The sequence below is a fragment of the Cantharellus anzutake genome, assembly GCF_015039405.1.
Source record: "Cantharellus anzutake strain C23 chromosome Unknown EI90scaffold_16, whole genome shotgun sequence".
Lineage (NCBI taxonomy): Eukaryota > Fungi > Basidiomycota > Agaricomycetes > Cantharellales > Hydnaceae > Cantharellus > Cantharellus anzutake.
Window position 1 is genome coordinate 467227 of NW_024066966.1, and position 26966 is coordinate 494192.

The 26966-nt window shown below is 49.5% G+C and overlaps 9 protein-coding genes across 9 annotated transcripts; 2 read left to right on the plus strand and 7 right to left on the minus strand.

Annotated features, from left to right (window-relative positions):
- Positions 1-415: 415 nt before the first annotated feature.
- On the minus strand, positions 416-6203 carry EI90DRAFT_2915367 (uncharacterized protein; the record flags this gene model as incomplete). Its single annotated transcript, XM_039054544.1, has 16 exons — positions 416-1069; positions 1128-1426; positions 1489-1615; positions 1664-1747; positions 1806-1874; positions 1927-2094; positions 2144-2274; positions 2339-2398; positions 2450-2737; positions 2814-3096; positions 3150-3395; positions 3445-4559; positions 4616-4943; positions 5014-5164; positions 5219-5767; positions 5806-6203. 16 exons carry the CDS (start codon positions 6201-6203, stop codon positions 416-418), a joined length of 4950 nt encoding a protein of 1649 aa, XP_038917771.1.
- A 554-nt stretch (positions 6204-6757) lies between these two features.
- EI90DRAFT_3050753 (uncharacterized protein) lies at positions 6758-8456 on the minus strand. Its single transcript, XM_039059780.1, has 9 exons — positions 7977-8456; positions 7862-7920; positions 7736-7799; positions 7632-7684; positions 7526-7582; positions 7382-7461; positions 7242-7328; positions 6938-7186; positions 6758-6884 (listed from the first exon to the last, which is right to left on the minus strand). The coding sequence occupies exons 1-9, from the start codon at positions 7985-7987 to the stop codon at positions 6873-6875; spliced, it is 672 nt and encodes a 223-aa protein (XP_038917772.1). The 5' UTR covers positions 7988-8456; the 3' UTR covers positions 6758-6872.
- On the minus strand, positions 8140-13838 carry EI90DRAFT_3050755 (myosin 5). The gene is made up of 13 exons (XM_039059781.1): positions 13639-13838; positions 13445-13574; positions 12941-13392; positions 12110-12886; positions 11230-12056; positions 10759-11177; positions 10616-10703; positions 9420-10557; positions 9036-9366; positions 8836-8970; positions 8658-8779; positions 8507-8608; positions 8140-8454 (listed from the first exon to the last, which is right to left on the minus strand). Exons 1-13 carry the CDS (start codon positions 13774-13776, stop codon positions 8248-8250), a joined length of 4866 nt encoding a protein of 1621 aa, XP_038917773.1. The 5' UTR covers positions 13777-13838; the 3' UTR covers positions 8140-8247.
- A 1010-nt stretch (positions 13839-14848) lies between these two features.
- EI90DRAFT_3145038 (putative nitrilase) lies at positions 14849-16325 on the minus strand (the record flags this gene model as incomplete). The annotated part of the gene is made up of 11 exons (XM_039065225.1): positions 14849-14934; positions 14990-15045; positions 15100-15128; positions 15182-15251; positions 15306-15459; positions 15511-15559; positions 15619-15658; positions 15717-15747; positions 15804-15872; positions 15920-16079; positions 16146-16325. The coding sequence occupies 11 exons, from the start codon at positions 16323-16325 to the stop codon at positions 14849-14851; spliced, it is 924 nt and encodes a 307-aa protein (XP_038917774.1).
- Positions 16326-16572: 247 nt separating this feature from the next.
- On the minus strand, positions 16573-17846 carry EI90DRAFT_3145039 (ATP-NAD kinase-like domain-containing protein; the record flags this gene model as incomplete). The annotated part of the gene is made up of 3 exons (XM_039065226.1): positions 16573-16701; positions 16771-17129; positions 17159-17846. 3 exons carry the CDS (start codon positions 17844-17846, stop codon positions 16573-16575), a joined length of 1176 nt encoding a protein of 391 aa, XP_038917775.1.
- A 1227-nt stretch (positions 17847-19073) lies between these two features.
- EI90DRAFT_3050766 (uncharacterized protein) lies at positions 19074-20645 on the plus strand. The gene is made up of 3 exons (XM_039059782.1): positions 19074-19129; positions 19185-19285; positions 19358-20645. Exons 2-3 carry the CDS (start codon positions 19208-19210, stop codon positions 20426-20428), a joined length of 1149 nt encoding a protein of 382 aa, XP_038917776.1. The 5' UTR covers positions 19074-19129; positions 19185-19207; the 3' UTR covers positions 20429-20645.
- A 174-nt stretch (positions 20646-20819) lies between these two features.
- On the minus strand, positions 20820-23958 carry EI90DRAFT_3121400 (Dynamin central region-domain-containing protein; the record flags this gene model as incomplete). Its single annotated transcript, XM_039063391.1, has 20 exons — positions 20820-20838; positions 20899-21130; positions 21181-21247; positions 21300-21500; positions 21552-21606; positions 21666-21774; positions 21827-21980; positions 22031-22243; positions 22298-22399; positions 22451-22465; positions 22521-22676; positions 22732-22753; positions 22814-23058; positions 23114-23154; positions 23214-23396; positions 23449-23509; positions 23559-23608; positions 23670-23679; positions 23736-23834; positions 23899-23958. The coding sequence occupies 20 exons, from the start codon at positions 23956-23958 to the stop codon at positions 20820-20822; spliced, it is 2094 nt and encodes a 697-aa protein (XP_038917777.1).
- A 109-nt stretch (positions 23959-24067) lies between these two features.
- EI90DRAFT_501129 (single hybrid motif-containing protein) lies at positions 24068-25414 on the plus strand. Its single transcript, XM_039067704.1, has 5 exons — positions 24068-24183; positions 24239-24381; positions 24434-24496; positions 24549-25125; positions 25179-25414. Exons 1-4 carry the CDS (start codon positions 24123-24125, stop codon positions 25023-25025), a joined length of 744 nt encoding a protein of 247 aa, XP_038917778.1. The 5' UTR covers positions 24068-24122; the 3' UTR covers positions 25026-25125; positions 25179-25414.
- A 16-nt stretch (positions 25415-25430) lies between these two features.
- On the minus strand, positions 25431-26955 carry EI90DRAFT_3015105 (Rad1/Rec1/Rad17; the record flags this gene model as incomplete). The annotated part of the gene is made up of 10 exons (XM_039056867.1): positions 25431-25581; positions 25653-25717; positions 25765-25947; positions 26005-26026; positions 26080-26172; positions 26229-26580; positions 26627-26702; positions 26755-26835; positions 26873-26890; positions 26953-26955. The coding sequence occupies 10 exons, from the start codon at positions 26953-26955 to the stop codon at positions 25431-25433; spliced, it is 1044 nt and encodes a 347-aa protein (XP_038917779.1).
- Positions 26956-26966: the final 11 nt, after the last annotated feature.

Sequence of the window (26966 nt, forward strand, 5' to 3'; positions counted from 1 at the left end):
TTTGATTTCTATTAATCTGGGGAAGCGATCGCGAGTAGTATTATGTATCGCATCAATAAGTTAACAGCTTGATAGCTCCTTGGGCATCCTTGATTTTACTCAAGCCTCTATCGCGCACTCGATGATATGCGCGTAGGAGTAGCGAGTTCACGACTGGTGCACAAGATTATAATAAGCTAGTCGAGTACAAGCTTGTCTTGGACGAATTACAGGGCGTCTCGTGCTGAATAAAATACAATACATAAGTTAACTGGGTCAACTGAAAGCAAGTGAAGCATAACATAATGAACAGTAAGAGAGCATGAGGATTGTACACGACGAATTCAAGACAGCACGGCTTTCGGGAAACTTGAGGCATAGTAATGAACTGGTTTCTTTTAAGCTGCGTCGAGTTGGACACGTACTCCGTTGATACTTAGGACGACACAGGCTCGTCCTTGTCTGGGGGTGGTGGAGGCGATGTGAGCTGCGTCACACGGACTGTAGGAGAGGCTTGATATTGTGTCTCATCGTCGCCGTCATCTTCATGATGAGCTTCTATATCGGTGTTTGCATTCACATCCGACCCATCCTCTTGTATCGTCGGCTCCGCTTCAGGGGTTGACTCGAGTGCCGCAGTAGCAAGCGGTACGGGCCCGGAAGCACGTATACTTGCACGCAATCGATTTCTTCGCGACGTATATGTTGAAGTCATACTTAGTGAAGTAGACAAAGGAGATGGCGCAGAATTGTTGGACCCATCCTTCTTCAGTGCCGCTAGCATATTCTTGGCCATATCAGCAGCATCACTATTCGTGATCTCGCCTTCTGTTGTTTCTGGAACGGCAGTGATGGAGGATCGTGATTTAGAGGATGTTGTGACTTTGGTACGGTTCCGGGTCTTGCGTCCGACATTATCGCCAGCGCGAAGTTTGGCCAGGAGCGTATCCATGTCTTCGCGGGGCGTCTCTGTAGAGACCTTGTTCTTGCTTGTCTCATCTCGAGCGTTGCGAGCCTCCTCTTTGGCCTGTTTGCGCTTATCCATTTGAGCGCGCTCTTCAGCCCAAGAAACGTTCTCTGATTTACATTTCTGTCCCAAAAGTTAACTTAAAGAACATCGGTGAGGCTGTCCGGCGATGGCAACTTACCTTATACGAAGTCACGAAAGTTTTGAAGATGCCATAGAATTCTGTCGAAGCCATCATTCGGTCATCTTCACCATAGTACTTGAGGACTTCGTTGAACGTGGCATCCGCCAGTGTGACGCTGTCGACCAAATCAGCAAGGCGGTCGCTTGCCTCCGAAGCAAAACGGAACATCTTTTTCGCATATCGGTCCTCCGGAGGCAAGGCTTCAACATCCGAAAAGTGTTCTGTAAGTTCAAGCTTTATGCGCTTCAGTCCATCTCGAAGTTCAGTGAGGCCTTTCCGCACTTCCAGGAGGTTGACTAAAAAGCGGGTATCAATTCATGCTTGGGTCGACACCACATGCGTAGGATTAGATTCTGACCTCGGTGGGCTTCGGCGGGAGGGTCTAGTTCGTCTAAAAATTCCTCCATGTCTGGGAAATGTTTCGCCACCGTTCGTTCCAGGAAATGTAAGAGTGTCGTATTGTTCACAGATTTGGTATCCACGAGCTTCACAGCAATGAGTCAAATGCACCCAAGTGTCAGAAGCTCCCGTACCTTGTTTATACTACTAACCCGGAAACCAAATGCACCTCCTTTCACGCCTGCGCCGTTCATGAAATTGCCGATAAGGAGAATGAGCTGCAAGAGTAAAGTGCGTCACACCCAGTCTGGTCTAGAGTACGTTACCACTACTTACGCTCATCAGCTCCTTGAAGTGATTGGCGCTAAGGAGAGTGCGGCCACCTTCAATCAATTTTTTGGAAGACTGTAACTGGCTGTCAGCGGGGATGTCATGTAGTTTGCACCAATGTACCCACATCCTCCAGGATACAATACGACTCGTCAAACTTCGCCCGGTAGGCCATGCCCTCAATCCGGGGACCAAGTCGTTCGATTTTAATCAATTGAACCATCAGTCTATCCGAGAGATGGAGCTCGGCGAGTTCTTCTGGTGCAGCATTCCGGTAGACATTGAGCTTGCCGACCTGGAAAGGAACCTAAGCCAGGGGCCTTGGCGAAAAGCAGGGTACTCACTTGTTCGGGCGAAGGGAGAACATGGACCAATTCCCGCAAGAAGTGCTCGTCGCAGACCTCTTGGTCGCACTGGATTATACGCAGAGCGATTTCCTCAGGACTGAGTCTCTTCACACGTTGCATGATGATTTCTAAGTGCGAAAGGAAGTAGAAATTAGCTTAGCTCTTCGGAGAAGTTTGACCATTCGGACATACCGACTCGCTTCTTTGTGTTAGGGTCCAGTACACTCTTAAGTTCCGCCCGTTGTCTGGCAGCTGGTCTGATTCAGATAGGCATTCAGGTGAGATATTTCTCCGCTTACTCACCGACAAGGGTTGCTACCAATTGCTTGGCTCTAAAGCCATCCTCCATCTCTCTCCAAACACCATCAAGTTGTAACTTATTAGCCCATTCCTTTTCTCTCTCTGCTGACTCTGTGGCACTCCAAAGAGTTTTCGTGACCTGCTGCTGAGGAAGCTTATCCCATTGAAGCTGCTTCATACGGGTGTGCGTGGTAATGGGAACATCCTTACGAGCGTTCGATATACCAGCAAAGAGGGATGTTGATGTAGAGGATCTTTGAGATGTTGGGGTGGAGTTAGATGAGACAAGCGCTCGCATCTTCGCTGACATAGGAAATGGGAGTGCCGGCGAGCCGATGGATGATGGCACAGGCGACGAGAAACCTACCGGCGGAGGCGGGGGTGGGGGCGGGGCGGGGCGGAGATAAGATTGATGGTGAAGCACCAGACTGACTCGAAGAGGGCGGCGGGGCGGGCGGTGGTGGTGGTGGTGGTGGCGGTGGTGGCGGTGGTGGCGGAGGCGGAGGCGGAGGCGGCGGGGGTGCGGGGGACTCATCACCCAATGCAGATGATGTGGCGTTCCTTTCGGGTCCAGGTTGAGGAGTAGGTTCACCAGTCGGCTCTAAGGACGAGCCCCCACTCACGTTTAATAACTTCTTTGCTAGAATTTGCTGCAGTGGGTTTGGGCAGTTGGCAGGCCATCGTTTTGCCCAGAGTCGTCAACAGAGCTGAGGGAGGTAGGAGCCGTGTCATCGCTAGTGGTCAAAGCACTTTCTCTGGAAACACCGTACTCGCTGTCAAAATCGCGCTCGTCGCGAATTGAGATACTGCCACTTGATGCCGAGCGATGAGAATGCAGTGCATTCAAGAGCCCATTAGGCGCCTTGGTGCGAGGACCTCCCACTCTCCGAGGTGAACCGTTCTGGGTACGAACACTGCGAGAATGGGACGCAGCGGCCAATGGTGGGGACTAGGGGGAATCTGAGTTAACAAAGTGCATGAAAAAAGGCCAACAAGACGAATAGACGTGCCATCAACTCGACGCCAGCGGCCAAGCTCTCTTCAATGTGCTCTCTGACATTCTCTTCGTCAGCGTCCGCGAATTGCGAAATGCGATTCTCCGTGTTCATGCCACTCAGCCCGACTTGCACCTTGCGCCGCGTAGCTGCTGTTCTACGCCGTTCGGTAGCATCGTGAGGCCGAGCAGCACCGTCATTATCGTCACTGTCAGAATCGAGGAGGGAATCTCTGCCGCGGCGACCTTCCAAGATACCGATGGTCTTCTTGCGCTCCATCTGCTTTGACAATGTATAAATGAGCTCTTTCCTATCCATGCCTTCATTCGACTGCAGGGTTGAAGCGATACCGCGGGATTCTCTGAGCATTTTGAATAGCTCTGAGATCTGTAGCTCCAATTGTAACACCTCTTCCTTGTGGCCCCGTTGGAGGTCAGCAACCTGGGCCTGAAGAGCTTCAGTCGTCTCACGCGAAATGCGAAGTTTGTCTTCAGTCGCAACGAGTTTGCCCTTCAGGATGCCGACAAGGCCCTCGTCCACTGCAGCAAGCTCCTCTTCTAGAGTCTCTTTCTCGGCCTTCAGACGTCCAAACTGGACTCGGAGGTCGGTAGCTTCTTTCTCTGCCTGTTGAGCACGTTCCTGGTCCCCGAATTGAGCTACTAGCTGCTCAACTGATAAGCCGATGGCGTTGGTGAGACCGCCAGCGAACGAGCGCTTCTTGTCGAGCACGACCGATGTTACCAAAGAGTCGATAAGCTGGTAATAATGTGTCTTGATCTCATCATCTGCCCGCACCAAGAGCAGGTGCTGCATAGCGGACAAGAAGTACCTAAAGGCATCAGTTCCCTCTATGCTGGACATAATCGCTCGGTAAACATCATATGGGTCCGTCATATCTCTTAGTATCTCTTGGTTGAAGTTTTGCACAACTTGTTTATGGTCTTCCTCCAGTAATTCTTCGTACTTTTCCAGTTGAGTGTCGAGGCCGTTGAAATAGAACTCCTTGCACATGTCCAAGATATGATTTATGCCGGCAGCCTCCATTTGGGAACGGTGGTGAATCCGCATCTCAAAATCATCAGTTTGTTGAAGGATGCCGACCACCAGCATGATATTGGCTTGCTTCAATAGGGAATGAGGCGGTTGACGCGGGCCAAATTACCAAACCTGGGACTCACCGCATAGTCGTTGAGGTTATTCTCTACACCGACGTTACGGCGGACTTCGTCGCTGGCACCAACGAGGCTGCCCATTTTCCCGCGGCCACTGAGGGTGGCGGTCAACGTCTTAAACCAATAATCATATCGACCGGGATGATTATTGGCCTGACTTAGGGCGTCAAGTGCGCTTAAAACGTCGTCAAGTGCGGTGGACTCGTGGTAATAGCATAGGTACGTTAGAATCTCAAGCACCAGCTTTCGTGTAGGAATGTGAATGGTGCTTAGGGAGCAAGCAACGTGATCAATGGCTAAGTTATGAGCTATCAGGTCGACTGCACCAGGCTAGAAAGTTGGTAAACATTGCAAAATTAATCACCGAATTAAGTAAGGATTTGAGGTCAACAGAACGCACCCCCTGTCCAACCAAAGTACGAAAACATTTCAGTATCTCGTGCTCTAGTTGTATGTCAGCCTCCTTTCGGTTGCTGCCTTTCCGGTTGATTGTATTTAATGCCGTGGCAAGCACGGACACCCCCTGCAAATCGACAAACTTCTGCATCCACCTGTTAAGATGGGGGATTCAGAAGAGAGCCAGACCGAGATTCAGCCCGACCCACGAAATAGGAAGAGTCCGCAAATTGATGCCGAGACCAGAGACCTGCTTCGCAGTAATGGTCATGTCCATGAACTTTTTCAGATACCATTCAGGAGAGTCTTTTGCATACACTCCAATCGGATTCTGTCCTTGCGCAGTCTGCCGTTTCGCCTGCACGTATTGTTCCCTTTCCTCTTGCCATCGCAACTGTTCATGATTGCGAACAATCATCCATTTCTGATTGATATCGGGGTTGTAAGAGTCCGGCATTTGACGTGTCGCTTTGACATGCGCGAAGTATGCTTCGATATCTGCTGGATCCTCGGGGCGAGGAAAATTAAACTCATCCGAATTGGACATGTGCAAGTGATGTTCGGCACTAAATGCTTGAAGTCCAGACTGTATCGAATTCGCGTATTTCGAAATGCGTTCACGATGGCCGCCATCACTCTTGACCGTAGCAGTTGAGGATGGCCGTGTTGAAGAGGATGGCCGCGAGATGGTGGTATTGCTATAATTCCCAAATTCCGGGAGAGGGGGAGTTGGCAGTCCATTCGTACTTGACAGAGGGCTGCGAAGATAGGAGGAAGACGCAGAACCGGAAACAACAGACGACGCATCTGTCCCATGCTTCCGTTGAGTGAATAGCCAGAATCGCTGCCAATAACACTCCGAGAATCATAGGATGGGTGAGTTCTGGAAGGCCGAACGGATGAAGTGTCTACAGCATCGAGCTCTTTCTCTGGAGATCGTGGTGTACGGTCACGCGGTCGTGCATGCAGATTCATATCAACGCCTTCAGATGTTAGGGTCGGATTAGTCATGGGGGCAGATATATAACTGCCAGAAGGTATGCCACTGCGCGTCCCTTGGGACATGGTTGCTGGGGGTAAACCACCCGCTGGGAGTTGATTATATGGAACAGACCTCTGGTCCAGCTCACTTGACCCGGAGATCGAGCTGGTACGAGGTCGGCTTGCCCTCTTCCGTCCAAAGAGGGACGCCATTGTCCTGCGTGACGACCAACTTTTCGTGGGTTCCTGAAAAGGGAATGTCCGCTTATGTAACGAGAGTCAAGTCACTGCCTCAAAAGGGTGTCTTAAACGCCCTCGACGTTCGAGGCCCTCCAGTAGATGACTATTTGGTTTCAATGTGGCAATTAGCACCCATTATATTTTGTCTCCTCCACTTCATATTAAACCGTACCTATGCGTCCACGGTTTACCAGGCTTCTCGCGGTGTACTAACTAGGCAGGTGACCAGCCTCTTAGCACTAAACTAAGTCACATCCCCTAATCCTACATGGAACTCCGCCAGGATCTTACTTCGATGCCCTGTGTAGGGGGCGGTGTAATTTTTGATGCCTGCTTCGGTTGTTGCTAAATTCCCATGCAGGATATTAATACAGATGCGTGTAACGCACCCACCACTGACCAGTGCTAAGTCGACGTAACATAAATATTAAGGCGATCCTTACGCACACCCATCCCTCTGGCAAGGGGCAGACCCAAGTGCTGGATCAGAGGCTCTCAATTCTGAGGGTCAGAGAACAGGCAACACATTTCTTCATGGCTGAGGCACAAAGCCCCGTAGTATTCATGTCTGATGTGATGACTGACATTTCAAACAGCGGATGACAGTCGGATGACCCGAAGAGGCGCAGCAGGGATGAGAATTCAGTCGAAAATCTATCAACAACCAATTAACGTAAATGATGGGAACACAGTTATGAAAGGCATACCCCGCTCGACTCCCCACCAGGGGCAGTTCTAACACGACGGGATGGTCTTGTGCTTCCCGTCACCCCTTCGTCTTCACCGGCGAACAACTGGGAAATGGTGTCCTGTCCTCCTGGTATCTCTCGGACACGCCTACTGGGCTTAAAAGCGGTTTTGAAAGCGGCTTGCCTCTCGGTTTCCTCTAACGATAGTTCGTCAAGGTTCTTCTCTAGCTCATCAGAAGTTGGAGGCTCGGTGGCTGTGGCGGGAGGCTGTGATCGAGAGTCGAAGTGCGGAGATGGGGCGCAGTTTGGTCAAAACACATACCGATGCTACCTTAGGTGGGGGGAAAGTTGAAGACTCGTCATCCTCTCCGAACAATTTATTGATTGTAGAAGGGCCACCAGGAACGGTCTCTTAAATATGTTAATACTGTCACCAACCAGTGAACGGGGATCTGGACTCACACGGACACGACGTGAGGGTTTGAAGCCTCCAGCAGCCTGAACAGGTGGTGGGATAGCAGCAGAAGGAGCGGAGGCAGATGCTACAGCACGGCACAATTCACTGTTTAGCAGGCGAAATACACGCCGGTCGTAACATGGGCGTACATGTTTCTTTGTTCTCTGCTGACAAGAAACCATTAAACCTCCCGATCGAAGCATATTCTACGTGTGGTTAGCCATTTTGACCGAGTATGAACAGTAAAAAACGCACTGGGAAGCTTTGAGACGTTCCTCCAGTCCGTATCAACGGTCACTCCCATGTGGCTACAGCCCAGGCGGTGAGATGAAGTCTGGCACAAACCACAGACAAAATACCGAAGGAAATCAACGAGTTCACGCTTGGTGAAGACAACAGAGGTCTTATCCCAGTCAAGCATACCTGGGTTGCCCAGAACGACAGTGAAAAGGTCTATTCACGGAATCACGCTCAACACTTCTCACCAAGAGTAGCGGCCCAGTCGCGTTCATTGCTGGCATTAAAGCCTTCAGCCGGGACGAAGCTATCATGCTTCTCCTTAGAGAGAATAACGCGTTTTCCATGTGCAAAAAGACTTACTCTGGCATCATGTACAACTCTGATCGGGGTCGATGGATAGAGACGCGTGTTAAACTTGCTTCCGGAAGCGGGCAATAGAGTCAGGCCAGATCCTCAGTAACAGGCTCGTGCCCAGCCGTCCTGCTTATGATTGTTTGAGGGTACAGACCTCAGTAATAAGTTGCCAGCAAAAGAAATAATAACAATGCATTATAGACCAATACGGGGAAAGAGAATATTACGTAAGGTAGGACGCAGCAAAACCAAAGATTACAAAGTAGAAAGAAATGCCTCACTCTACCAGACTGGCAAGACGTCGAATGTGAGGAACGTTAAGGTACGCAGGCACATATGTTTCAAGGCCGGCAATTTCACGGGGGAGAGGGATCTCGTATGGACCAACGTCTTCTGTTTCTGGCGAGAGCAATAGGTGGTCAGTCTTGTCGTTGGGAATGACTCGAGACGCGACAACTTTGAGGATTTCGGGAGATATGGGATGCTAGAAAGGACGAGGTGAGCCAATTGAGGAATTGATGGAAAAATAAACATACCTCATAATCCGCGACGTAGTAATTGCTGCACATTCGCTGGATTTGGAGAGGGGTAAGGATCCAGCAAACATCATATATAATCTGAATATCCGCCGAAGACGACTGAATTGCTTGTCAGCTGTGTCCTCAGGCATGCCAGCATTCAATATACCTTTTTCAACTGCAGTAATTTAGTGGCCTGCATCAAATGCTCCAGTTGGAGAGTGCCCTCGGGCATGTCATGCGACTTGCACCATTCTTCGATGCGAGTGATATTGTATTGAATTTGCATCGCTGAAATGATGCATGTAAGCCAGAAATCTCGGCATGCAAAATATGCTGCAACGCACCCCTCTTCCAGGAACAAAAGTTGCGACGCATCAGGAGATCGTTGAAGCTCGTGACGCCAATCAGTCTCAGCAGTTCAACAACAACCTGCTGAACGACAGACTCTTCCACGAAGAAGCACTTCAGAGCTCTCCAAACTTGTTGAGAAGATTCAGTAGATCATCCATGCTGTATGCGGGAGTAGTGTTAGTGTTTATCAGACGGCCAAATAGCCTGCCTCCCCCATCGTTGGTAGTGAAACCTGGCAGCGATTGACTCTCAATAAGAGCAGGGATGACCATCTTGGATAGTTGTCTTTTGGTCTCGAGCATCCAAGTGTGATAGATGTTGTACTCTAAGCTGTCCAAATCGTGCTTGACGATAGAAACCAGACGTTCATAGTCCGCCCAGTCAAACTCGCGCCCATGGACTTCGCCACCAGGACCGATCCCTTGAAGCATGTCGTTCTCAGCCATACAGATGAAAGAAAGCAGCTCATGAACATTTGATAGCCAGAAGATCCCTGGCATAATAGCATCCTCCCGGTTGAAAGACTGCAAGCAAATGTCAGTTGCGAGCAGCACGAACTGAAGTCCAAATCACTAACCATAACGTGCGCTTGAATGGTTTGCATCACATTGGCCAGGAACCGTTCACTTTCAGGGATGAGGCCAAACTTCCACATTTCATTGGTGACAAGGGCAATGAGATTCGCAGGAAAGAGAACCTCTTTGATGGAGGGTGGATTCGAAAGGTTGAGGGTGGGAATCTTGAGGCCTCTGATCAGACCATCAAGGACATCCTCGTCAAGATGCTGAGCATCGTCCAGCAGCTTCACTCTCTCCTCAGCTGGATCGTCAAAAATACGACCCAATCCATTGGGCCGGAAGCCTCGAAGACCATCAACACCGTTAAAGGCGATAGACACAGCCTTTGGATTCTGGCTTCGCGAGAACCCGACAGGAACGTCTGGCGCCTCGCGGAAGGCAGCATCTTGAGAGCTCCCGTACGCAGCCGCGGAACTGTGGCGCCTTTGATGTCTCCCAACAAATCCATTAGCTGAGGTGGGGGTAATAAGCACGTTCTGCTGAGTGTCGAAAGTCTTCAAGCCTGGTGAGGTGGGTTCGCGAGCGGATTTCGTGAGCGCATTGAGCGCGTTCGAGCGGTTGAGTTGGTCTCGTAGCTGCATAAGCTCGGCTTTGAGTGAAGCATAAGATGGCCCTTTCTCCGCTGCTTTTACAGCTGCCGCCATCTCCTCCGCTGCCGCCTTCGACTTCTGTTCCATCTCTTGTACTTGACGCTCCAGTTCCGCTGTGAGATTCTTGATTTCTTCTTCCTGGCTGGCAATCTTCTGAGTGGACTCCCCCAGGCGTGCATCTAGACCCTGCTTGGCCGCCAAAAGCTCCTCAAACTGTGACTTCGGTACGTGCGCAGTCTGGATCTCGTTCTGAAGCTGTTTAGCCTTATTGTCCATCTCCTCGTGCTTGTTCATCCAGGTCTGCAACTGGCGCTCAAGCTCGACAAGGCGTGATGAAAGCTCCTTCTTCTCGTTTGTGCGGGTTTGCAATACTTGAGTGAGCTCAACGACTTTGTTTTCGAGCTTGTAAGATATCTCCTTGAACTTGGATGCTGACCGTGCTTCCGCTCTCAGTGCTTTAAGTTCACGGCGAGCGTAACGACGGCGTATGCAGGACTGCATCCAGATGACATGCTTCACATCTGAACGGTAAGACCTTCTAGTAAGACTAGGTCGCCAGTCGCAGGTTGAGTAAGAATTAACCATGATCACCGCATAACACTTACACCCCACGGAACAGAGACTGTAGGAGCGTTGCGGCTCGCGTAATTCGCTCTGCCTGCACCCGAGCCCTCTCCCGGGAGCCACGGATATCTGATGAGACGTCATGTCAGTGGTGGAAATATATGGCAGGTGTCAAAATACCTACGGCTTTGCAGCTTGATAACAGAACGCCGAACCGACACAAATCTCTGCCTCTGGATGAAAGCCCTCGCTGCGCATTGAAACCGGAGAGCAGCAGCCTCTTTGCGAACAGTAAGCACGAACCGCCGAGCGAGAATACCTCGCCACCAAGTCTGGATCTTAATTGCAGATCTTCTCATCAGTTGATACCTTTGTTGGGCAAGGCGTCGTTTCACATTCTTCTGAATCAAGGTGACAAGCTCGGCGAGACGCTTCGATCGCAACGACTCAAGTGCAGCAAGCATACCCGCCCGGAAGAAAATCTTCGTCAACCCTGACTGGAACTTGTCTGAGTCCGGGATAGTAGCTCTAAGAATTTCGTTACATAAGGTCGTGGTGTCTGGAGCTAGGCGCCATTTCGAAGAATGAAGGAGCATATAATACCTTAATGAAATAATAAGCCAGCTGAGCCAAGATGATACGATAAATTGCGTACCGTTCAGCGAACTCTTCGTATGTCCACCGACTTGGGTATCCAGCACAGCTGATACGGATGGTTTCCAAAACACCACAAGCACGCAACTGGCTCAGAACCTGCTGAGGGGCGAACTCCCAGGCCCTCTTCTGTTCGTTGGGCTTGATGCAACGGATGTAATGGGCATTTGTCATGCCAATGGTGTCCATGAGACTCGCCAGGGAGTTCTTGAAAATGGTTCCAAGTGTCGGCTTCTTTGCAATGGCACCCGGGCCAACACCCCGCTTCGTCCCTGAGCCACCCGATGGCGAGCCGGCGCGTCCACTGGCAGCGGAAAATGACAACCGACCAGGATCAGGGATTACGGAGGACCGTCTTGACGCGGTGCTGCCGGAATCTGATACAGCGGGGGATTGTGGAACAGCATCTGGGGGCTTCACAGAAGCAAGGGCAGCATCCAGAACCTCTTTGAAGAAGTAATTTTTGGTCGACGCTAGTAGAGCGAGATGTTCGTCGGGAACAGTATCCCGATTCTTTTCAATAAATCCTTCAGCTTCATAAGTGACATCAATGGCATAATGCGCGATCGTAAAGGCCGTATTCCCAAATCGTGGTTTCTTAAAGACATCTTTGTGGGTCGCAGTCGCCAACTGGTTCATGAGTTTCGTTATGAAGGAAGCATCAGTTCCTGCTGGCAGCCGAGATTCTTCATCGAGGAGAGACAAGATACCCAGCTTGCCTTCGATAACGTCGATGCAAGGCTGATTATCGGAGAAATCTATGAAGGTCCAATTGATCTGCTCTCGAACATACTCCTCCTGTTCTAACTTGAAGACGTGGGCATTGAACTAGAATGAGAGAGGAGTTAGAAAGGAGAGTAAACAGGATAGGAACCAACTACCTCTTGCTGAAGTTTCTCGTTTGCATAGTTAATACAGAATTGTTCGAATGAGTTTGCGATCGTGGGGGGTCCCCCGCCACCTCTTGATGGGGCCTTATAGGGGTAGTGTTCGAATCCGTAAATATCGAGTACGCCGATGAATGACTCAGCAAGAAGGGCTCCCTGGCCATCCTCGCCTGCGAGACTGTCATTCACCATCGAGATGAGCCATTCGAAGAGACATGCATAGATGAACTTTGAAACGCTGTCACGGACAATCGTCGCTTGAGCAGCATTCAGTGACGAAACGATCTTCTCATTACGTGTATTGATTTGCCTCTTAGTCGTCCACTTCTTGAACTCGACGGGGGAAAGTCCTAATAGCCTCGTAGCAAGGACTAAAGAAGTATCATGATCGTCTATCGAAGAGTCATTTCTCATAGCGTTTATTTTGATGTTGCCGAGATGGAGCAAGGCAGCGAGGAGGCGGAACACAGCCCATTGCTTCTCCACACTGACTCCGACAGTCGAGAGAGCTGCTTGAGTATCCCGAAACTCCTCCGCGTCGTCAATCCCGTCCACAGTGACTGCACCAGGACCGCCTTGGTTGAGGTAGAAAAATTTGGAGAGATCGTCTAAACCGAGATCTTTTCGCTCCTTTGCGGGGGCTCCAGCAAGAAGTTGATAGAAGATGTGGTAGTTGCGCTCAGTCTCTGGTTGGTACACCAGGCGAGATCGTTCTAACAAGTATGTCCGTATGCGTGCGCCAACAATTTCGTTCTTGTTATCAAACAGGATCTGCCCATGATACTTAGAATAATTCTCTTCGAAAAAAAGTATGAAAACACATGCCTGGAGATACTTTCCGAACCGTGAAGAGTTATCGTTTCTCGCAGTCTTTGCATTGCCAAATGCTTCGAGGATGGGATTTGTTGCAAGCATCTGACGCTCGATCTCGCTAGAGTCTTCTAATGACTTGGTCTTAGGCTTGGCATCCCCTTCGGAACCATTAACAGACGCAAGGAAACGCATAATCAACTTTGCGGATTCTGTCTTCCCAGCTCCACTCTCTCCGGATACGATAATGGTCTGCCCAATGCGATCCTTGCGCATGTTGGTGTGAGCATCTTCGGCGATGGCAAACAAATGGGGCTCAAGCTCGCCCTTCTTCCGACCGGTGTATGCTTGAATTGTTTCTGGCCCATACAAGTTCACGCGCTGGAAGGGATTAACAGCAATAAGGACAATTCCGGAATATGTATAGATACTATGTTGAGCATATCGTTGCTGAATAGCGTGGAGAACTATAATAAATCATAAGAACGTAAGTCAACTGACATTAGGAGAACGCGTTACCGGAGGGTTCGTTCAAGTGAGATAGCGTCGCCAAATCCTCACAGGTCTCGAGTAGAGGGGGATTTCGAAGAGGAGGAAGTTGCTCATTACCTCCCTGAGCAGCCTTGACGGTTGTGTCGATTACAATTTCCTGCGGAGGGAGATGTCCAGTTGAATGGTTGAACCCAATAGCAAAGGCAGTGCTCCACACGGACCTTCCCCCGATCATCGACGAATGTCAGCTTCAACGACCCAGCCGCCGACTTGACTGCAGCGGTGACTTCGGCTGAAATCCATCCTAGTTCTTTGTCCGGAAACCAGACACGCGTGCCTTTCGAATAAGTATCGGCCATCTTGAGGCGGACTGGGGAACAGCACTCTATACAGGCTCGGAATTAACGAGCAAGAAAGCCCCTATGTAGTCCAGCGCGGCGTTAGAAGACGTCAAAAGATCACCACGAGGAGCAATCGCCACACCCCTACCGGCAAGAATTTGCTGTTCGTGATGGTTTCGGAATCAAATATTTCTGTTTACTGCAAAAGGCAATTCAGCTCAAACACAGCATGCATGAAAAAATTCACAGCGAACAAGATGCATCTGTGCACAACAGATAGGCTGCAGTACCAGCCAAAGTGAAGTGACGACGTAGACCGGCACTTACCCGCCGCGGAACTGCAAAGATTGCATATACCACCCAATTTCAACTGTGCACCGGATCTGTCTGCGCATACTCAACTAGTGTGCGCCGCCTCGGACTTCTACTCGGCTCTGCGACGCTCTTAGACAACGAAAAGCTGTGGTTTCCTCCGTGTTGGATTCAGGTCCCTAAGCTGTCACAGGTGAATGGACCCCAACACACACTTTTACCTCCACAGTGAAGGCGTTAGTACACAACGGGCCTTGGACACACTCGCCTGGTCTGCAGATACGACTAATAACGCCAGTCAAAATGTAATCGATCTGTCAATGCTGAATGTCAGGCGAGAGGCTCACGGACGTACGTTATACATGCAACAAGACGTACCTGTCCTATGTTTTTTCGTCTATCAGTATGATTTTGAAGTTTCCGCATCCCCGATGATATAAATACTGCGTTTGCCAACCGCGATCTTATGAGCATACTGTAGTCTTGTGCGGCTCGTTCACTGACGTGGAGGCCTGGGGAGGTAAATCATGCAAATAGCTCCGCTTTCAGATAAACTAGAGGAGTACGACTCGTCACAACTTCCCCGGAATGAGCCACGTATGCGCGATTTCTCCTGCGCTATGACAATCGCTGTCACTCGACGAGACCCCTAAGTCCATCTTGTCTGATCCAACTCAGACACTATGGTCCAAGGAATTTAAAAAACTTTTATTCAACCGTTGTACACAGCACAATTTAGCTTGTTTAGAATGTTGTGTGTCCATACGTCTTTAAACGATCAGGCAGCCACATCCTTGTACACATCGAACCGTCTTTGTACAGTGACTGGTATGCTGGACCGTGTCTCTTGGACAACGTCGGGATCTATCGTGGGTGGGGGATAAGCCATGGCAGTAAAACACGAAAACAAAGGGCTCACCGACGTCACCGTATATGATGTCCTCCTTCTCATCTGTAGTTGTTGTGACCTTTCCCCTGGGTGGTGCCAATGTGAGTTCCATGTATGATATTCAATGTGTACAGACATACATTGGATCGACCAATGAAGAATGACCCCACTGTCGGACCTTCAATAAGCGACTGAGAAATGAAAAACTAGGCAGCGACATACTGCATGATACCCTGCGGTGAGATCCCTTGCAGGGCTGCACAGCGCGATGTATATTTGGTTATCAACCGCACTATACAATACGGACTGTCGGTAGAATGTTTGAGTTCAACCGCAACCCACGGACCGAGCACGAGCCAAAAGTTCCCAATGAAGTGGCCCCGTAGTCAAGTTGAATGCGCCGGGATATATCATTGCGATACAACCTTGACGTGCAGCAATCATAGCCATTTCGGGGAAACGAACGTCGTAACATATCCCCAGTCCAATCCGTCCGAAATCTGAAAGATCGTTAACATGCACTACAGACGAGAAAGTTTGGGGTTACGCGCCAGTTTCAAACTGCGTTATGTCTTTCCCACCAGTGAGGGTTTTACTTTCCTGTGGTGGTTGGGCAACGTAAAATAGAGAAAATGAGATTCCCCGCGCAAAACCCTTACAGTAAACGTAATCTTTCCCGGAATGTCGATGTCAAAGAGGCTTTCAGATCATAAAATGCCATTTACTGAACGACTGAACGAAGCGATAAAGAACGTACTGCAATTTTCGATGGTAAGCAATTAGTTCACCTGAACAACCAACGATTAGATGCATCCGCAAAATCAGCACTTTATGGGGCATGTACCCTTCGGGGAATACACGGTAGAAGTATTATAAAGGTTTCCCGTAGATTCCTCTCGCTCCGGAATGGAGCCTAAGAAATAGGTAATGGCTTGCAAATCTTAGAACGCAGTGACACACCTCCAATCAACCAGACGCCAGCTTCCTTAGCAGCAGCTGACAGCATTTTCACGCTCTCGCTCTCGCTCGATTCGACATCATAAGGTTCACCGGGAGTGAATCCGATGGTCTCCGCGTATTCGGGAAAGTGTACATGGCCGTAGGGAGAATTGAAGCATTCCTGAAAACAGGAGCGCGATATCCCTTATCATCATAGCCAGGACGAATCGGATACCAGCATACTGACAGGAAGCACTACTAATCCTGGTTTTCCCCCTTGCGAGTTTAGACCGGCAGCTGCTCTCAGGATCATATCTTTAGCATGTTTCAAGTTGTGGCTCTTGTCACCCGTGATGCCACCCAATTGCACGAGCGCAACTCGGAAAGGTTTAGCTTTGAGTGGAGGAGTCACCGGAGCGGTGGACATTCTGAAAACTGGAAAATAAGATCTAGCAGCCTGGAACAGCCGGGAAGTAAACATTCAATGAAACGTGGGGGAGGATCGGATCTGTGGGCGGGCCGGTTTTTTGTCCCACGCCCGTGATCCGATGCATGTGCAACAGCAAAACATTTACTTGTAACGAATATAGCCCAGAAGGATGAGTAGGAGATCGCATCATCGTGCTGGCCATCGATGATGCCAACAAAATTGAAACCACGAGCTCCTCAGGAGTTCAAACCCATACATTAAAGCCATCCCCGCTTGGCCACCTAGGCAAAACATCCGCTACCGCGTATCCACCTGCAGGGATTTTGACGATAGTTCCGTCAACGCAAACGAGGCTGGATGCATAGTCATCGTCCTTTGAGCGTAAGGTGTCAAGTCAAAACGTTGTCGGAATACCCTGTAGAATGTGCACAGAATCACGGACCTTCGGGGTCCACCTCCAGCCCCCTGCCCTATAGTATTCCGTCATATACACCAGCTCTCCCTCCGATTCATAAGCGATGTCTAAATGCTTTCCACCGTTGTATACGGCCTTGAACCATGGAAGAGCTAGTTGAACAAAAGCTTGACGTGCCCCTTCGATTTCGCCCGCATACTTAGGGTTTCGGGTCGGCCGGATCACGACCAAATCCAGCGCTTGATTCGACGCCGCTGGTTTTCGCCTGACCAAGGGCGTCGTGACGAATTCGGGCTCGAGGCGATCGACATTTATCGTCGACAAGAAGTAGAAGAATGGACCATTTATAGACACAGGGTCCGCGGAATCTTGGGCGGGGACGAATTCTGCTTTGATGGATCCCAGATGAGCACACTGTTCGTGTCGCCACTCGGCAAGAACTGAACTTCGGCATTTGTCCACCTCGTGATATTCTCGGCAGTTGCAACCTTGAAGCGCTCGATGCCCGGAATCGTGGAGCGATACTTTTCAGCAGTATCCAAGGTTGCGGCGTGAAGAGATGTAGAATTTACCACAAGAGAGAGGATAGTGCATGGAGGCTGAGTAGAATCTGGCTGGTGTATAGACGTCCGGGCCACCGCGAGCTCTCGTCGTCCCGTCTTTTCAAGGTACGATATGAGGGACTTCAGCTTTGACAGGTCTTCCTCTTGAATGTCGTTGGGTATGTTGGAATAAGTGCGCAGGGGGTCATCCGGAGGGTAGAATGAGTGGTACAAAGCATTTGCAGTTCCAGTGGGGATGAGCACAAAATCAACACCCGGAAACGTCGACCTGGGGCTGCCCGCCCTGGTATGCAGGACGTTGACCAAGTCATGAAGAGTCCCATCGCCTCCTGCAACCAGAATTGTGGGTCTTCCTGACTCCGATGAGGATGCTATGTGCAGTTCCGCGAGATTTCCTGCCTCTTCAGCAGATGATGTAAAGTGTAAGCTGAAGCCAACCCCGGCATTGGATAGGATCGGGCAAACGACGCCCTCAATGAGACGTTTTCCTGTAACACCATCCCCGCTATTCGAATTCACGATGAGCAGGACCCTTCCCATTGTAGATAGATGCCCCACGTCCATCAACTCCCACGTCCACCTGATTGACGCTCAACGGCTGGTCCACCCGAGTTTTGGTGGAACGGTGCTTGTGAGGATCGGATAAGCAGGACGTATTATATTCCAGCCTCTATGACTTCGCAATATTACATTGGATTGGACATATAATTTCAACCCTCAAAACTGCGCCACATTGTTGCGTGACAGGCGAGCCCATTACTTGTTCGCGTAACTGTGCGATGGATCCTTGATAGACGGCCTGAAAAAATCCCGATATAAGCCATCTCATATAATATACATGTAGTAGGCAGAAGAACCTAAACGCAAGTAAGCAAAAACGTTATATACATGGCAGGTGGTGGACGTACATGTATGACAAATATCCTATGCGGGTACATAACGGCGAACGTGGCTCACCCGGTGCGCCCGCTGGAAGAGACAGACGAAGATCGCGCGATAGTGGAAAGGAGGGCATAACGACGACGACGGTTTAACCGATGCAAAATGATCGACAGTCAGCAACTCGATCCACTTTTGACTCACCAACACTTAAATAACGAAATCGTGATCGCCGTTGACGTTATGGCCTCCTCCCTTTCGAATGCTCAAACCCTTGTTCCTGCTCCAATTCCTATTCTCAGGTAACCACATCGCCACTGCTGTTCATCTCGAACTTATCTCTACCATCCCATGATTGATGAGAGGCCCAACTCTGTATTGGTGAATCAGGTGGATCGATCGCAGATACCTCATCGTCCGCTGCGACCTCTCGACAACGGTGCCGATGGTGGCTACCAGCACATCTTCCTGTTGTCTTGTTGTCATTGTCGCAGCGTCAGGTCCAGTGGGGATAGTTATTGTGGTGGTGGAGTTAAATATGGCCGAAAAACAAAGTGGCTAATTTTTTTGGGAAAAAAAGGCTAGGTGAGAGGCGTGAGAACACACTTCGAACGATCATGTTCGATATACCTGAGCTTATGCACCTCCGCGAAGAGAGTAGCAAGATTGTTTCAGGAGTTCATACTCCTCTTTGGTCATTCTTATCGACGAACCAAGCAATCGAAGGCCCAGTTAACTTCAAGCCTCCACCTCTCAATCCCAAGGACAAGACATCGACTTCTCTTCGCTGCTTCTCAGCGATACTCAAGGCTCCTTGGAAAGTTTTTCAAGTCAAGTAAGCAGTCTGGCTAAAGATGTAGTACTCGCGAAACGTCAAGTGGAGGAAGCCGCCAAGATTGCAGAAGACAGTCAACTCAAGGCAACCGAAGAGACAAAACTCCTATGTTAGCGCGTTCTTACGTGTCCTTATCGTCTCTGAGCTCTACACACTCTTTCAAGTATCGAATATACAGAACAACTTCATGAGATCGCTTGAAGAAGCTCAGCGCGGGACGAAAGAGTTGATAAGCACAACCAGGGAACAGCAAAATGCAATTCTAGTCAAACAAGATGAATCCGACAAGTAAGTTATCTCCAGTAGGTGCCGGCCAGAAGTTTTCATCGTTTGTCAGGTTGGCGTTACTCTTACCCAGCAACTGGCCGTTTCCATTCAGCAGCAAAAAGAGCTCGCCGAAAGACATGTCAAGGGAGTAGAACAACTCCTGGAGATGCAGCGAACACATTCCAAGGAGCTGGCTCAAATCCAGGAGCTTATACTCTCTCAAAAATCCGCTCATGAAGCTTCAATGCATTCACTCACAGGTCAAATAACAGGTTTAAAAGACACTGTTAACGAGCTTGCTAAAGTCATTCCTCGCAATGTACCAAACATGGACGGTAATGCTTTTAACCATCGTCCCATCCCCCCCAAACCGGTCGCCCTCAGGGTCCCCCATCTGCCTACCGATCCCTCGTCCTCTTCACCCATCCGGGATTCTGGTCCACAACTTGTAGCATCTTCGACTGATCGTCAATATTGGGGCCGTCAGGGTTCCTTTATAGAACGTTTGGAGAGCACACCTCGCAGCACTCGAATGGGATGGCATTTGCACAACCAACTAATAAACGAGAAGCTCCCGTTTATTACTAGTGAAACTGCTCAAGTAGGCTGCGGCATTGGCATGGACGATATCGCCTCTCGCACTACCCAAGTCCGCTCCTCCTCGCCGTTCCTGCTGTCCTCCCCGACTTCAACTGCTCTCGCTCTTGGGGTCAGGCCCCGCCAGACTTCGTCCGGTTTCTCTGCTTCGTTTAAACGACCTTTCGATATGATGGAACGTAACCCCCTTGAAGGTCCACCTTCGTCAACGTCGCCAGGTTCTAGCCTCATTCCGCTGACATCGAACCCCCGGCAACCCAGCCGCGCCTCATCCAGATCCTCACGTTTTCTAGCTCTGCTACCTTCGCCGACGATGACTGAGGCACCCACAGGACTTTCGGGAAAAAATGAAATTCAGAGGCTGAAAACATTTGCTTACAGCCGGAATTCGATTCTCGAGAACCAACCGCCAGATGCTATGGCGGAGCAGGGACATGTCCGGAAAAAGTTCAAGGTAATGTATACTGGTTATCTTGGTTACGTTCCATCCATCTCGTCACCCCGAACAAACTACAGAGGACAATATTACAGGACTAGAAGTTGATGGAGTGCAGAGTCGGCCAGTGCAGGGCCGCGCGTTTCATAGCTTTGCGCCAGTTGCAGTGCCAGGATATCCATATGAGTGACAAGAATTCCAATCCCGGGCTTGCTGATGTAGTTTCTACGATCACCAATTAAAATCCCTCCCGGCTCTGGCATAAGCTCCAGCAGCAGACGATGCAGCACCGTAAAGCCTATGCAATTGCCCTGCCCAGTGATGCATATGTGATGTTCTGACTCACTGTCTGTAACGGGCGGTATTGTCTACATGCTGTAGAAAGGATAGTCTTTTCCCGTTTGTGCCCAAGTCTAGAGCAAAAAAGACATCATGTATTACGGTGATGGAATCCCGGGATGAACGTAAACTAAAAAAGGCACTCGAAGCAAGGTGATATCTACACCGAAGACACAATCCTTGGTGGGCCGCAGATGTCAATTCATGGCTCGAAGAAACGACGATTGTGCATTACTCACTCTTCAGCCTTGACCAATGCAGTCAACATCGACGTTACTTCTTTCCTCCGGCTGACAACAAATTCACTTTCTTTGAGCAGTTCGTCCAAGATCTCAGGTTTATATAGCTCTTGAAGGAGTTCCTTTTGCAAGTTGTCCTTCGCGTGCTGAACCAGCATCAGTGAAATAGCCTTGGGGACCATGTCAATCATCTCGCGCTTCACGATGTTGAAGTAGGAGTGAATCAAGAGTTCTGGTTGCAGTTGTTAGATAGCGAGTTGCACATATTGGTCCAACACCCACTGATAACCTCGGTTTCCATCGTTTCCCTCTCGCTCAAGGCTAGCTGTGGTTTGATGACAGCCGGGGGCTGAAACCGGATCAGCATGATGGTCATCTTCCAGTCAGGAAGAATCACTCACTGCTTCCATCACAGGCCCCACCTTTTTCTTCGCCTTGCTGGGGAAGAATGAGCCAAAGAAGCCAGGCTCTTCCTTTTTTGCTTCCACGTCCAAATCCTTATTGTTATTGATCTGACCCGGTGCAAGCTTCCCACTCTTCGGATCTGGTGCTGCGGGCGGGGGTTTGCTGGCGTTGATACGCTCAGTAACGATGGTCATGGCCTGTCAAACAGTTACGTCGTGGATGGTATTGAAAGGTATTGGGAGGCATACGCGTTGTCCATTAAGAAAATCGGGGTGGGTGGTGTTGATATAGGCTGCCTGCATGCTATTGGTGTAGAACTTTCAGGTCGAAGGATACATACGTGTATAAAGTATTCTACCAACCCAACGAGATCAGAAACTAATGCATTTGTAGGTATCATCGCCGTCTTGAAGAAATTAATGACAACTGCATTAAGCCTCTCACGAAGGGCGGGTATCGCTTGAATGATTGCTGTAAAAGGGCAAAAAATCGAAGCTTGTTGGGAACATCGTGGCACTGCTACTTACAACTTTGTTAAGTAGCTGGCCAAGAATCCGAATTAGTTCGTCATAGACGAGTTGACAACACTTAAGGCCTGGCTCCTCTAATCTGCGAATCTGTTGTTTGACAATGACTTCGAAGGCTGTCGTCCCCACAAACAGCGCAGGCGTGTGGCCCTGGATGATGTGTTCAGCTGTCTCCGGAAAAATACGAGCTAAATTCCCACCGATGAATTATAGAGAATAGTCCTGATGTCTCCATCCTTGACCTGATCAAATGGATCGAGAGACTTGACGCCGTTGTTGAAGAGCTCATGAAAAACGAATGATATCCGTGCGCCGCCCGACAGCTCATTGAGAGAAAGGTCATTCATACTACCATCGATGACATGGCGGAACTCTTGACAGAACTCTGTAATAGTACAGAGTACAACGCTACTCTGAAGTACTCCACATTAGAACGGGCAGTGAAGAGATAAATATGGGGTCTATACCGATGAATCACCATGTGGACCTCCAAGTGATACTAGTTCGGCTTGGTATTTCTGCAGTTGTTGTTGTATACGGGTCTTGATATCAGGCAATGTCGCTCGGATCTAAATAATATTAGTATCCGTGCGTCGTCTGGCGGTGCAGAACAGACTGACATGATGCATAAGGATCTGGACAATGAGGGTCTATCAGCGCCGGGCTCAAAACCAAGAACTACTTGCTCACCATATTCAGTTTTCTTGCCAAAAATGGTGTTCCACAGTAGACAGCCTTGCTTCTGTAGCTTGAATGATTTTCGAAAAATTGGCGCTCATGGTCCAAAGCGGCCGAGATGGTTTTATTCGTCTCTATATCTCGTTGTCCCCGATTGACAACCGGCACCTAGGGATGCCAATAAGGTCAACATTGATGTGAGGAAAATTTGGATAGAACTTACGTATCCCAGCCTTAAGGGAATCCTGAACATTGGTTGTTAGTTAGCAGTTGACAAACAAGACGGTTGTTGGGTCTCCACGCACACTCTTCCTGCTAAGATGTCCACTACATCCGTCCCAGTATCCATAAGATCAACTTTGGTGAGAACCCCAATGGTTCGAGAACCGTCAGCATCCACTTCTCGAGCCATCTTGAGACCATCAGAATTCGCTAAATCAACGTTCGCTGCTGTGACTGCCAAGATTATACACCCTGGTTTCGAAATGTACTTCATTAGCATGTCGCGTATTTGTCGCTCGATATCTCGGGGCTGATCTCCAACGGGCACCTGAAAACGTAATCTCAAGCAACTGTGGCACAGGCGTCAGAAAGTTAATGGGTACTTTGGTTAAACCGGGTAAATCAACCATAGTGAGAGTGACGACTTGGCCGGAATGATTAGCGCTGGTATTAGATGACAAGGAATCCAGTATGTAATCCTACCGTTCGGGGAGAATATCCGTAGGTTGATGGGGACTGGTGATATCCCTGCGTTCTTGCCAGTTTTGGCTTCAGTGTCTCTAACAATTTCTTTCCGTATGGCATCAAAATCGTATATTTTCTGGCCAGGAAGGTGCAGGAACTCTCCCCATTCATGTTCATTTGCGTTAGGATCGTTCCCTTTATCTATGACGGGTATAAATATCTGCGTGACTTTATCCACCGTGAGCATGCTAACCAATCTTAACAGCCCCAGCTGGGGCAGTCGCAGGAACAGGTCGATTGATCAGTTGCAGTACCTGTTTGAAAGCTCAGATCCCCGCTATAGAGTGAGCGAATTAGACGCACCAGAGGTCTCCTAGTGACAATGCCAGTTCCCCGCGGCAAGAAATCACGACCTGCAGACGCATGCGATGTAAAGAAGTTAAGTCCCCCTCAAAAGTCACTCTTTTCACGCACCAACTATGTTCTATGGCACCAAGGCGCTGTCGTTCAAATATCGCGAGCGAATATACAATGACCCACCTCAAGCACACTGCTCTTGCCACTGGACTGGGATCCTAGCACACAAATTTGCGGAAGATCGATTTGAGATGCACTGCTCCCAACAGCCGTAAAGACATCCTATGGAAGCCATGGACAATATTAGGCCCTCCAATAGTTGCACTAAAGAAAGGCTGCGCCGCACCTGGAGCTTGTTGACTATGTTCACAACGTCTAAACCAAGACCAGGAGCTGTTGTACTCATGTTGGCCACCTCTCTTGTGTCCGAGTAATTCTACGTAGGACAACTGCAGTCAAGGACTTGTGTGATCTCGATGCCAACACGCACCACAACGGCGCGTCTTAGGTCGCAGCCAATTGTGTACTTTTGCTTCCGTGCCAAGTTTCTCAAAGTTTGGCGACTCCCACATGGCGTCCGTCTTTTCTGTCAGGAATGCTGCGAGGTTGTATGGGGCTGTACTGAGGCGTGGTGGGTGCTTCCCTCCTGCGTCCAACCAGAGGTCGCTAACTTTGTTCGAATCCAGAAATTCATTCCTCGCGGTCGCGCCATGCCATCACAGAGTTCGGGATGCCAGCCATGAGCCCTACAATGACGGAAGGAGGGATAGCAAGCTGGAAGAAGAAGGAAGGCGAGTCCTTTGAGGCTGGTGACATACTTCTCGAGATTGTTCGTGTTCCCTCTTCACATGCTCACTTTCGCAATTTCTGACCTGGAGTAGGAAACAGACAAGGCTACTATTGACGTCGAAGCACAGGAGGATGGTGTCCTTGGAAAAATAATAGTGATTTTTTCCCATCGGATCCGCGCTTGGCGATTGTTCACATACTTTGCAGTTGGGGGACGGCACCAAAAACGTTCCCGTGGGGAAAGTTATTGCCATCCTCGCGGAGGAGGGCGATGACATCTCAAACATTGAGATTTCAGAGAAGGTGTCTTCGCCACAACCAAAGAACGTGGATCCGCCTTCACCAATCGAACCCTCATCTCCGCCTTCACTCGCGTCCCAGTCATTCCACGAGCCTAACCACAAGCTACCTTTCCATTCTCGCCCGCTGTTTCCTTCTGTGCAACGATTAGTCCTGCAGAATCGTCTTTTGGCGCACGACCTCCGTTCAATCAAAGGGACAGGCGTTCGCGGCATGCTCACCAAAGGTGACATTTTAGCCCACATAGGCAAGGCGTCAAGCCCATGGGGTACTAGTAAGGGTCCTAAGGAAAAGCAGGAAATCTCTTCGCCTCAGTTTCTAAGCCAGTACCAGAGAAGGTATGACTATGTACTATTAGGCACGCGTGTGGTTTCAGTTCTGTAACTCTCCCTTTCGAAGGGACTTGACGCGGAAACTGTCCGCCACATCATCCTTGCTGGCCTAAGCAAGGCCGCGTTGCCCCTATCCACTCCAAAACCTACAGGTGAGTTTTTTTTTTTGCTACACTACTTGTACCCGTACTGACGCCTTTGTTAGCGCCGGTTACTTTTACAGACATCATTGAGGACTACCTGCCACGATCGAAGCGAACTTCATCATCCTTGTCACTCCCTCCTCCTGCATCCCGATCATCAGTTTCATCGTATTTCGACGGTTTGATTTAGATGTTAATATATATTTATGTCATAGAATAAGTACAACATGCACGAAACCGTTTATTCGTCAACCTCCTCTGTATCCTTCGACAAGCTCTAATAAGGAATGAAAATCAGAGGTGCTCCGATGGTCTCATAAACCTAGCTTTACCAGCAGCTCAATGAAAGCATGATCGAAGCCATTCTTGGGCAACTGGAATTGAATACTCAGCAGCCCACTCGATTCTATTCGTATTGAAGTTTTGGCTGAGGAAGTCAAGGACCGGACCACACGATAAAGTGGTCTGAAATTGTATCTTAAAATTGCAATGTTCGCTAACCGGGGAGGACGAGCAGTGAACAAAGGACGACATACGTGGCCTCAACGGGTTGATCGCAATCGAATGTCTCCAAAACGTCTCGATCATTTGGAAAATCCATCTAATAGCGGTTCATTCTGGGTTTTGAGTGTATCACATTAAGCCTACCTCTGTTGTACCATACGCTCCAGCTGCGTGTATTCGGAACGCTGGTTTCACAGCCCGTATCTGAGGCCCACGATTATTACTGCCCTGTATCTGGGCACGCTGGGCAGATCGCGGAGTGCAGATGAAGGATAACCTCTCGCATGTGGCATCAACCTCAGTCACTGCATCACGGAATAACGAAGACTGCCGGACCAAGGGGATAGTCAGTATTTCACCGCGAAGCCAGCGCCAGATGCTCACTTTCATGATGATGCGTGCAATTCTGCAAAATTGCATGAATGAGTTAGAGTAAGAAAATTCTTATTTGATACCGACGTCTCGCCATCATCGAACGGCAGATCCAAATTTTCTGCCGCTTCGAGTGTCACCATTTCGACAGTGGTCGTCGGTCCGGAGGCCTCCTCAGCTCTAAAAACGACTCATCTGGATCATTGGAGCGGAAAGTGGGCCTGCGATCCACTTACAAAATCATAGATAAAGGTGCCCCAATTTCTTGATATGTCATTTTCATCATGGTCGCTCGTTCAGCATTTTTACTCCAGGACACCTTAGCATTGTCCCTAGGACGGGGTTCCTCCGTGTCCTCTTCGCCTTCCCGCATTTGCCAACCGCCGCGTTTTCCAGACCCCCGCTCGGGTGCAAAAGATGCTGAGGGATTACCAGATCCAAAAACGTTCAAGCACTCCAGAAAGGTGTCAAGCGCAATTTCAAATGTCGTCGGGCCGCCACTCTCGCCCATGCCCCCATCTTGAACGACTTCAAGAGGAGGGTTGTACTCGAATTCATCGAAAAAGGCTTTCAGCACGTAAGCCTTGGCTACAACAAGCAAGGTAGGTGATTTATACGAGGCGCTGTCATAAACACAACTTCCCTAATGATGTCCGCATCTCTTCAACGGTGACAGTGATGCCAGCATTACTAATGATCAGCGTCGCGCGCTATGACACGACGTTAAAGCCTCAGGCGATACGAGCAACACTGCAGACTGACATTGCTGAGCATGACTCCGCGCAAGATTGACGCGAATGGACGGACATCGCTGATCGACGCTGTGAAGATCTTGTGGGCGTTCTTCGATCGACGCGTTCATTCAGTGGAATATACTCACCGGCTTTTCCAGGTGGTTCTGTGACATAGGTCAGTATGTGGCTGTGTGACCAACGGAGTTCCTGGCGCAGCACGACATACCATCGGGGTGTGTT

Coding starts and splice junctions, on each gene's coding strand:
- EI90DRAFT_501129 (XM_039067704.1), top strand. CDS start 24,123: ATGGCGTCCGTCTTTTCTGTCAGGAATGCTGCGAGGTTGTATGGGGCT. Junction 24,184..24,238: donor TGGGGCTGTACTGAGGCGTG/GTGGGTGCTTCC, acceptor GTTCGAATCCAG/AAATTCATTCCTCGCGGTCG. Junction 24,497..24,548: donor GTGTCCTTGGAAAAATAATA/GTGATTTTTTCC, acceptor CATACTTTGCAG/TTGGGGGACGGCACCAAAAA.
- EI90DRAFT_3050755 (XM_039059781.1), bottom strand. CDS start 13,776: ATGGCCGATACTTATTCGAAAGGCACGCGTGTCTGGTTTCCGGACAAA. Junction 13,393..13,444: donor TCACTTGAACGAACCCTCCG/GTAACGCGTTCT, acceptor GATTTATTATAG/TTCTCCACGCTATTCAGCAA. Junction 11,178..11,229: donor TACGAAGAGTTCGCTGAACG/GTACGCAATTTA, acceptor TATTTCATTAAG/GTATTATATGCTCCTTCATT.
- EI90DRAFT_3050753 (XM_039059780.1), bottom strand. Junction 7,462..7,525: donor AGCAGAGAACAAAGAAACAT/GTACGCCCATGT, acceptor GCCGTGCTGTAG/CATCTGCCTCCGCTCCTTCT. Junction 7,329..7,381: donor AACCCTCACGTCGTGTCCGT/GTGAGTCCAGAT, acceptor CATATTTAAGAG/ACCGTTCCTGGTGGCCCTTC.
- EI90DRAFT_3050766 (XM_039059782.1), top strand. CDS start 19,208: ATGAGATCGCTTGAAGAAGCTCAGCGCGGGACGAAAGAGTTGATAAGC. Junction 19,286..19,357: donor AACAGCAAAATGCAATTCTA/GTCAAACAAGAT, acceptor ATCGTTTGTCAG/GTTGGCGTTACTCTTACCCA.